Genomic DNA, 11,270 nt, shown 5'->3' with positions numbered 1-11,270 from the left:
AAAAAAAATAAAAATAATACTAATCTGAACCAGCTATGCCCCCTTTCCTCTCCCTTCATGACACAGTGCTAGTCTTGTTCATGTTAATATTCTCCTTGCCAAGCACAGTGCCTGGTATAATAATGATGATTGCATGAAACCTTTGGCAACAGCAAATAAAACTGCAGTTATACACTGACACATGGAAAGGAACCATGCGTTTGTCTATATTAAAAACACAGCCTGTGATAAGTCATTACTTCACAGGTGAGAGAAGGAATGCAAATGAAAAGAGACTCTATTTCGAACCTTAGATCACCAAGAATAACTGCTTTGCCTGCTGCGGGTTTTCTCAAAACCCATAAGCAAATCCTGTTCTCTTCTCTACTCTCACAGGTCCAGATGGGCATGCAAAACTGGATTTGGGAAATTGAGGCTCTGTTTTGTTTGCATCCCTGATGCTGTGCTGTGGCCTTCTGGGGAGGCGGTTGTACAGGAACACCTGGATGTATTAATCTTGCATCACCCAAGAGGCAGAACCATCAGCCTTCCACCGTATGATAAGCTCTTACATGTATCCAAGAGATGTTCTAGAGAAACAACATCCCTCTAAGTTTCCTGCCAGAACTTTTGATGCTCTTGCTTTGGGATAGATCTAGGGAAAGAACTGGATGCTTTGTGAAGGAAAGGTCCTGGCTTGGAACGTACATTTACCTCTCTCCACTGGGTGGCCACTAGGTCTTTAGAGTAGCCAACTAGAGAAGATTAGCCAACTAGAGAAGAGAAGTAGAATAGCCAATTAGAGAAGTGACATCATGTTAACTCTAACTCACGTCTGCACTGTGTCCTATGAAGTCAGGAGCACATTTCTGTTCATTTCAGTCCTGGAGTTTGCAGTGGGGTTTCTGACCAACGCCTTCATTTCCTTGGTGAATTTTTGGGACGTAGTGAAGAGGCAGCCACTGAGCAACAGTGATTGTGTGCTTCTGTGTCTCAGCATCAGCCGGCTTTTCCTGCATGGACTGCTCTTCCTGAGTGCTATCCAGCTTACCCACTTCCAGAAGTTGAGTGAACCACTGAACCACAGCTACCAAGCCATCCTCATGCTATGGATGATTGCAAACCAAGCCAACCTCTGGCTTGCCGCCTGCCTCAGCCTGCTCTACTGCTCCAAGCTCATCCGTTTCTCTCACACCTTCCTGATCTGCTTGGCAAGCTGGGTCTCCAGGAAGATATCCCAGATGCTCCTGGGTATTATTCTTTGCTCCTGCATCTGCACTGTCCTCTGTGTTTGGTGCTTTTTTGGCAGACTTCACTTCACAGTCACAACTGTGCTATTCATGAATAACAATACAAGGCTCAACTGGCAGATTAAAGATCTCAACTTATTTTATTCCTTTCTCTTCTGCTATCTGTGGTCTGTCCCTCCTTTCCTATTGTTTCTGGTTTCTTCTGGGATGCTGACTGTCTCCCTGGGAAGGCACATGAGGACAATGAAGGTCTATACCAGAGACTCTCGTGACCCCAGCCTGGAGGCCCACATTAAAGCCCTCAAGTCTCTTATCTCCTTTTTCTGCTTCTTTGTGATATCATCCTGTGCTGCCTTCATCTCAGTGCCCCTACTTATTCTGTGGCATGACAAAATAGGGGTGATGGTTTGTGTTGGGATAATGGCAGCTTGTCCCTCTGGGCATGCAGCCGTCCTGATCTCAGGCAATGCCAAGTTGAGGAGAGCTGTGACAACCATTCTGCTCTGGGCTCAGAGCAGCCTGAAGGTAAGAGCCGACCACATGGCAGATTCCAGGACACTGTGCTGAGAATGGATATAAAATGAACTCTTCCTTAATACGCCTGTGAGTCTTCATGAATATGCCTCTGATTCCTCAGGAATACAACTCTGATTCCTCACAAAGCCTTCCGATTTCTTCTGTAAAACACAACTGAAAGTCTCTCCACTTTGTATCAATGAACTAACTTATAGATGAATAAAATAATTATGCACTATACATGGCCTAGGCAAGAATAATGTTGGTGGCACCCTAGGTTTGTTTTGATAAAATGAACAAAATAATTAGGTGAGGTATTTGGTGTAAATCCTTTATATACTATAGCTTATTATTGGTATGAATCAAACCATGAGAAATCACCTCTTCTGAAATACCTATATCCCAAAATAATATGTTTGACTTTTAACATGACTGCTAAACCTCTTTCTCAGAACTGGTGCTAGCATCATATTTGGAAATATTCACTACTACAATAAGTGTATAATCCTCTTCAAACTCCACAATTTTCATGGAAACAAAAACAAACTTGGAAAGATAATTATGTCATAATTTCAGCTTCAAGAGGTACCACGTAACTTCAACTTCAAGAGGCACAAGAAAATAGTGTATTTTGTCTGAAAATACACTGATTCAGAAATGCACTTTGACCTACTTTATAATGATGGAAGAGAAGCAGATATTTGTCATCCAGTAGGTGACCTGGATGCCAGTAGGTGCCTTGTGTGGACTTTCTGGCTATGCCCAATTTGCCTTTGAAGATGGTGCTTTGCCTGGTACCAAGTATTTGTCTCTCTAGTTGGGGGCCCTATCAAAATCGCCCAGCTGAAAGGTATATTGTAGAGATTTGGCATTCTCTGTATTCCTGCACAGGAACCCAGCCAGGAAGGCGCTCCTCAAATCAAGTACTGAAAGACTCAGGAGAAAACAAGGTATTCCAGACATTTAAATCTTGATAGGCTTCACAGTTCACAGGCTTCACAGTTGTAGCAGCTCACCACCAAGGCTCTTAGTTCTGCTAGCTGTGGGGCCAGAGAACTGTTTCCTCCTCTCAGGCACTTGGTCTTAATAGATCCAAATCTTCACCTCAGTTTTCCTCCAAAAATTAGCCATTTCTTCACCTCCAGTGGCTACAAAATTTGCAACTTCATCTGGCTTCCTCTCCTTGGTGGACACTGAAGTTGTCCCAGGATTCTCTCAAAGACGTCGGTCCTTGCTCTTGGCTGCACATTGAAATTATCTAAGGGGCTTTTTAAAAATCTCAATGTCCAGGCCAAATATGACCAATAAAATCAAATATCTTGAGATACAATGAGGCTTCTTTTTCTTTCATGCTCCTCAGGTGATTTCAGGGTGCAGCCAGTGTTGAGATCCACTCTTCTAGATGCCCTGTCGGTGTAGAGATGGAGCATCTTTTCATATGTTTATTTGTATGGCTTTATTTTTAACATTGTATTTCTGAGATTCACCCATAATATTATATGAGTCACTGCTTGCTTACTTACTCACTATTTCTGAACATTTTGCATTGCCTACAGTGTGGGGCTACTATGAATAAAGTTTCTATACACATTCTTGAATCCATTTCTTTGTAGGCATAGGTTCATTTCTCAAGTGAATACCTAGGAGTGAAATTACTATGTTAAAACATTCATATTCATTTAACTTTATAAAAACTGTTAAAGAGTTTTCCAAAGTGATCCTAACATTTTATGCTCCCCTCAATAATGTAGGAGAGCTGTTCCACATTCTCAACAACATTTGGTGGTGTCAGTCTTTTTAATTTTGGCCATTCTAGTGGGGATGAAATGGTATCTCATTGTGGTTTCCATTGCATTTGTCTTCCAACTCATGATATGCAGAACAATTTTGTGTGCTTCTTGGCTATTTGTATTTTTTCTATTATAAAGTAACTACCCATTTTAATATTGAGTTATCTTTTTATTACTGATTTATAAGAGTTTATTGATTTGTAGCATTTGTGTATGTCTGATAATATACATATATGTATTCTTATACAACTCCTATGTATACACAACTGTTTTACATTAAGTTGTCTTTTTATTATGGATTTGTAGAAGTTTATTGATTTGTGTGTGTATATATACATACATATATGTATATGAAAAATATACATATATATATATAACATACATGGATACAAGTCCTTTGTCTGATATATGCATTGTGAATATTTTGACCCAGACTGTGGTTTTCCTTTTTATTTTTTAATAGTGTGCTGATAAGCACAAATGATGACTTTAATAAAATCTAATGTCATTTTTTTCTACAATGCTTGTGCTTTTTGTGTATGCTATAAAGAATATCTGCCTGCCTCTGACATGCAAAAACAGTCTCTATGATTTTCTCTAGAATTTTCACAGTTTTTACTTGTTTGGGACTATAATTGATCTTGAATTAATTTTTTTGTGTAGTATTAAGTAGGGCTGAACTTTACTGTTTTTATATGTCTATCTAAGTATGCCAGTATCATTCATTGAAGAGTTTTATTTTCTAATTGACTTGAACTCTTGTTGAAAATCATACAACTATATATGCATGAATCTTCTTCTGGTTTCTATGTTGTGTTCCAGTGATCTATTTGTCCAGTCTTTAACCAATACCTCACTTTTGGATTATGGTAGATTACTGGTAAGTTTTTAAATATTCAAAAATATTCTGTCTGAAAATCTATAAACATATCTCTTTATTTTTTGTCTTTATCTCAACAATGTTTTGTAATTTTTAGTGTAAATAATTTTTTGGTAAAATTATTCTTAAGTATTTAATATTTAATAATGTTATTGTATATAGAGTTGTTTACATTTTTATTCGCTACCAGCATGTAAAAATACAATTGATTTTTGTATGTTAACCATTATCTGACAACTATACCAAATTAATATATTGGTTCTAGTAGCTGTTTGAAGATTCTTTGAAATTTTATACTTAATCATGTCATCAGCAAATAAAGACAATTTTATTTCTTCTTTCTCCATACATATGCCCTTTATTTATTTTTTAAAAATTTATTTCACTGGCTAGGATCTCCAGTGTAGTGCTAATTAGATTTAATGTGAATACACATTCTGGCCTTGTTCCTGTTTTTAGGAAGAAAATATTCACTGTTTCATCATTGGGTATAAAGTTAACTGTAGGTCATTTTTAGATTCCCTTTGTCAGATGTAAAAAGCCCATTTGTATTCCTACTTTGCTAACAATTTTTACCATTAATGAGTCTTGAATTTTATTTTAAAATTTTTTGTATTTATTGAGATGATTCTACAGTTTTTCTTCTCCATTTTGTTAACATGGTGAATTACACTGATTAATCTTTGAATGTTAAATAAACTCTGCATTCCTGGTATAAGCCTCACTTAGTCATAGTGTATTATTCTCTTTATACGTTGCTCTACTTTATTTGCTAATATATTGTTAAGGATCTTTGTATATATGTTTATGTGGAATACCAACCTCTATTTTTCTTTTTTCTTTTTTTAATTACATATCTTTGTCAAGATTTGGTGACAAGGTTATTCTGGCCTAATGAAACAAGTTAGAAAACATTTCCTCCATCTTTATTTTCTTAAAACTTTGTGTAAGATTGGTATTATTTCTTCTCTAAATATTTGATATGATTCACCAGAGAAACCATTTGGACCTGAAGTTTTTTATTCATGAAGGTTTGCTTTTTTCAAAGTAATTACAACCTATTTAATAGATATAGTACTATTAAGATTTTCTGTTTTTTCTTGTGTCTATTTTGGTTTCATTTTTTTAAGGAGTTTGTCCATTTTATCTAAGTTTTTAACTTTTTGCCATAAATTTGACCAGAATGCCTGTAGTAGATGGTTTTCTATTCTCTCATTCTTAGTTTTGATTACTTTGTTGTCTCTTTTTATTTATTGTTCTAGCCAGTGATTCATCAACTTGTTGATGTCTACAAGCAATCATTTGGTTTCATCTGATTTTCTCTACTTCTTTTATTTCTTCCTATTTATGTTCTATTATTTATTATTTATTTGGTTTAATTTCTCTTCCTGTTTTAGCTTCTTAAGGCAGAGAATTTGATCAATAATTTAACTTTTTTTGTTCTAATATAAACATTTAAGCTTTACGTTTCCTGCTCAACACTTCTTTGCTGCATCACACAAATTTTGATAGGTTGCATTTTCATTTTTAAGTTCAATTTGAACTTTTATCTAATTATACTTCACATTTGTGGTTTAACCAATGTTTTATGTAGAATTGCATTGTTTAATTTCCAAGAATTTGGGACTTCGCTAGATACCTTATTGGTTCTAATTTTTATTTAATTCCATTGCCATCAGAAAACATATTCTGTAATATTTCAATCTTTTGAAATTTATCAAGACTTACTTTATAGCCCAGCATATTGTGTATCTTTGTGAATAATTCATGTATATTTGAAAAATATATGCTGTTGTTGAATGTAGTGCCCCATAACTATCAATTGGGTCAAGGTGCTTGATAGTGTTATTTAGATCTTCTACATTCTTACTGACTTTTTGTCTCATTTTAATCTCAAATAATGAGAGAGAAGTGTAAAAATCTTTCACCATAATTATGGATTTGTCTACTTCTCTCTGTAGTCCTCTCAGTGTTTGCTTCATCCTTTTTGAAGCTCTGATATTAAATTCTTACATGTTTATAATTGCTATGTGTATTTGATGAATTTACCCTTTTATAATTTTAGAATTATAAAATAATTTACAATTACCTTTATCTCTCATAATACTTTATCTCTTATAATACTTGCCTTGAAGTTCACTTTGATATTAAAATAGTCACTCTAGCTTTCACATGCTTTTCGTTTTCTTGGTGTGTTAGGTCATTCTTGCATTGCTGTAAACAAATATCTGAGGCTGGGTAATATATAAGAAAAGAGGTTTAATTGGCCCATGGTTCTGCAAGCTGTACAGGAAGCACAGCGACAGCATCTGCTTCTGGTGAGACCTCAGGAAGTTTACAGTCATGATGGGAAGTGAAGAGGGAGCAGGCATCTCACATGGCAAGAGCCGGAGCAAGAGAGAGAGGGGAGGGGAGATGCGCTATACTTTTAAACATCCAGATCTCATGAGAACTCACTCACTATCCTAAGGAAAGCGCAAAGCCACAAGAAATCTGCCCTCATAGTTTAAACACAATCCACCAGGCCCCACCTCCAACATTAAGGATTACCTTTCAGCATGAGATTTAGAGAGAACAACATCCAAACTATATCACTTGGTTAATTTTTCTATCCTACTACTTTCAAATATCTCTTTATTTTTCAAACATGTCTCTTAAGAGAAAGACACTGGACCAATATATTCAAAGTGCTAAAAACAACACTGTCAATCATCCTGTATTCAATAAACTGTCCTTCGAATGTGAGGAAGAAATTAAGACATTTTCGAACAAAGAAAATCTGACAGAGTTCATTACCAGCAGATCTGCTCTGCAAGAAGTGCTTAAGGGAGCCCCTGCAAGGTGAAACAAAACAGCACTAGATAGGAATTCAAAGCTGTATGAAAAAAAAAAAAAGAGCTTAATAAAGCTACATGGGCAGTTAATAAAAGCTAGCGTAAGTTAGTAACAACACTTTGTAACTCCACTTTTTGTTCTCTACATGATTAAAGGGACTAATACACTTAAAAATTATGAGTCTAAAAGCTAGTTTTATTGTAACTTTGGTTTGTAACTCCACGTTTTGTTTTGTACATAATTTAAAAGACTAATTTAGGCTGGGCAAGGTGGCTCATTTTTAAGTGCCTGTAATCCTAGCACTTTGGGAGGCTGAGGCGGGTGGATCACTTGAGGTCAGGAGTTGGAGACCAGCCTGGCCAACATGGTGAAACCCTGTCTCTACTAAAAATACAAAAATTAGCCAGGCATTGTGGCATGCACCTGTAATCCCAGCTACTAGGGAGGCTGAGGCAGGAGAATTGCTTGAACCTGGGAGGCAGAGGCTGCAGTGAGCCAAGATGGCACCACTGAACTCCAGCCTGGGTGACAGAGTAAGACTCCGTTAAAAAAAAAAAAAAAAGACTAATTTATTTAAAGAATTATTAGTTTAGAAAAGGAAAGAGGAAGGGATGGAGCAAGGTGGCTGAATATAAGCCTATGCACCTCCCCATCCCTTGGCAACAGTCACATGGCATGGAGAATCTGTGTGCTTGAGGGAGGGCACAGCAGGTGTGAGGCTTTGCATTGAACTCAGTGCTGCCCTGTCACAGCAGAAAGCAGAACCAAGTAAAATTCAGCTGACATCTGTCCACGGAGGGAGCATTTGAACTGGTCCTAGCCAGAAAGGAATTGCCTATCCCAGTGGCCAGAACAAGATGGAGTGCTCTAGGGCTCTAAGTAAACTTGAGGGGCAGATTGGGCCACAAGGATTGCAATTCCTAGTCAAATCTTAGTGCTAGGCTACGCTCAGAGCCAGTGGACTTGGGGGGCAAGTGACCTAGGTCAGAGTGGCTAAGAGAGTGTTTGTGCCACCCTGCCCACACACCCTGGAAGCAGCCACACAATGTGGAGAATCCATTTCTTTGGCATAGGGAGAGTGCAGTGATTGAGAGACTGTACATTGAACTCAGTGCTGCCCTGTCAAAGTGGAGACCTGGCAGGATGCATCACCTACAGACTAAAGAGACCCTGGGCCCTGAATAACCAACAGTGATATCCACGTAATATGCTGCAGTTTGGGCTCTGAGACATGTTGGCTTTGGGTGTGATCCAGCACATCTCCAGCTGTGGTGGTTATGGGGAAAGACTCCCATCTGTTTGAGAAAAGCAAGAGGAAAAGAAAATGGGGCTCTGTCTTCCACCTTAGGTCCCAATTTAGCCACAGTAGGTTAGAGCACCAAGCAGGATCTTGGGGTCCCTGAATCCAGGCCTAGGCTCTTGGTCAGTATTTCTGAGTCTGTCCTGGGCTGGAGGGAAATCCACTACCTTGAAGAATGAGCTCTAGGCCTGGCAGCATTCATCGCAAGCTGACTGAAGAGCTCTTAATCTTTAAGTGAACATCAGTGGAGGCCTGGCAGAGCTCCCTGTGGAACCGTGATGGTGGTGGCCACAAAGAGAGGCTCCTCTGCCTGGGGAAAGGGCAGAGAAGAATGGGAAGAACTTTGTCTTGTGGTTCGAGTGCCAGCTTAGGTTCAGTAGAATGGGACACCAGGTAAATTTATAAGGTTTTTTACTTCAATCCCTGGCTCCCAGATATCATCTGTGGACCCTCCCAGGGCCTAGGGTAACTCGCCGCTCTGAAGGTGGAAACACAAACCTCTAGCAGGTATTTGGACCTGAGAAGATTCTGTATTGGGCCCTGGACCCTGCTGCTTGGGCCTGCTCCCGCACTGTGGAGTATGTTTTCATTTTCAATACATCTTTGCTTTTGCTGCTTCATTCCAAAAAAAAGGGGGGTTGGGGGGGCAAAGGACTTGAATGGACATTTCTCCAAAGAAGATACACAAATGGCCAATAAACACGTGAAAAGATGTTTGACATCATTGATCAGTGGGAAAATGCAAATCAAAATTATAATGATTAAAACCCTCAACAAAATCAGCATAGAAGGGACTACCTTAAGGTCATAAAAGCCATCTATGACAAACCCACAGCCAACATTATACTAAACGGGGAAAAGTTGAAAGGATTTCATCTGAGAACTATAACAAGTCAAAGATGCCCACTTTCACCACTTCTATTCAACATGGTACTAGAAGTTCAAGCCAGAGCAATCCAAGAGAAAAAAATAAGGGGCATCCAAATTGGCAAAGAGGAAGTCAAACTGTCACTGTTTGCTGATGATCGTATACATAGAAAACAGTATGGCAATTCCTCAAGGATCTAGAACTAGATGTACCATATGACCCAGCCATCCCATTACTGGGTATATACCCAAAGGATTATAAATCATGCTGCTATAAAGACACATGCACACGTATGTTTATTGTGGCACTATTCACAATAGCAAAGACTTGGAATCAACCCAAATGTCCATCAGTGACAGATTGGATTAAGAAAATGTGGCACATATATACCATGGAATACTATGCAGCCATAAAAAAGGATGAGTTTGTATCCTTTGTAGGGACATGGATGCAGTTGGAAACCATCATTCTCAGCAAACTATCGCAAGAACAGAAAACCAAACACCGCATGTTCTCGCTCATAGGTGGGAACTGAACAATGAGATCACTTGGACTCAGGAAGGGGAACATCACACACCGGGGCCTATCATGGGGAGGGGGGAGGGGGGAGGGATTGCATTGGGAGTTATACCTGATGTAAATGACGAGTTGATGGGTGCTGACGAGTTGATGGCTGCAGCACAGCAACATGGCACAAGTATACATATGTAACAAACCTGCACGTTATACACATGTACCCTAGAACTTAAAGTATAATAATAATAATCAATAAATTAAAAAAATAAATAAATAAATAAATAAAAAGACTTATCCAAAAAGCTCCTAGAACTGGTAAATGAATTCAGAAAAGTTTCAGGATGCAAAATTAATGTACACAAATCAGTAGCTCTGCCATATGCTAACAGTGACCAAACTGAGAATCAAATCATGAACTCAACCCTTTTCACAATAGCTACCAAAAAAAAAAAAAAAAAAAAACCAACTTAGGAATATACCTGTATACCTAACCAAGGATGTGAAAGACCTCTACAAGGAAAACTACAAAACACTGCTGAAAGAAATAATAGATGACACAAACAAATGGAAACATATCTCATGCTCATGGGTGGGTAGAATCAATATTGTGAAAATGACCAGCCTGCCAAAGCAATCTACAAATTCAATGCAATACCCATCAAAATGCCACATGTTGTGGAATGCCTAAATCAAGTTAGTTAACATATGCATTACCTCACATACATACCATATTTTTGTGATGAAAACACTTAAAACCTACTCTCTTAGCAATTTTCAATAATACAATACATGGTTATTAACTATAGTCACTATGTCGTACAGTACTTCTATGAATTCAACTTTTTTAAATTCCACATTGGATTTTTTCTTGAAATTGTCAGTTATATTTTCAAGAAACTAAGAGAAGAGAAAATATAGTTGTTTATATTTGCCCACATACTAGCCATTTCTAGTACCGTGCATTTAAGCTCGAAGGGTGATGCAGAGTAATAATACGTGGTCTGTTTAGCATAGAACCTTCAATTTAGTTGAGGGTTACACACAAACATATAGGAAACATTTAAATAGCAATAAGAGTTTGCATCTAATTAGGTATCAAAATTATTGGCATAAACAAACTGTGTAACCAGGCTTTGGATCGGAAAGCAAGCGAATGTCATAGACAAAGGTTTAGAGGTGGGAATGAGCATAGCAAGTTCTCTACAGCAGGTAGAGGTCAGATTATGGAGCTAAACTCGAGACTTGGGGCTTTTTCATGTTAGTGGTTATAACGGAATCTTAAGTAAGGAAGTGACACAATCACAGCAGTTATTTTATGTGCAGGATTTATTTGAAG

General features: G+C 38.0%; 1 protein-coding gene across 1 annotated transcript; it reads left to right on the top strand.

Moving 5' to 3' along the window:
* The first annotated feature begins 262 nt into the window (after positions 1-262).
* Positions 263-4,763, top strand: TAS2R38 (taste 2 receptor member 38). The gene has a single exon (XM_001085362.5). The coding sequence runs from the start codon at positions 795-797 to the stop codon at positions 1,794-1,796; it is 1,002 nt and encodes a 333-aa protein (XP_001085362.3). The 5' UTR covers positions 263-794; the 3' UTR covers positions 1,797-4,763.
* Positions 4,764-11,270: the final 6,507 nt, after the last annotated feature.

Source organism: Macaca mulatta, chromosome 3 (assembly GCF_049350105.2).
Source record: "Macaca mulatta isolate MMU2019108-1 chromosome 3, T2T-MMU8v2.0, whole genome shotgun sequence".
Lineage (NCBI taxonomy): Eukaryota > Metazoa > Chordata > Mammalia > Primates > Cercopithecidae > Macaca > Macaca mulatta.
This window is presented reverse-complemented; position numbering and strand designations above follow the sequence as displayed.

Coding starts and splice junctions, on each gene's coding strand:
- TAS2R38 (XM_001085362.5), top strand. CDS start 795: ATGTTAACTCTAACTCACGTCTGCACTGTGTCCTATGAAGTCAGGAGC.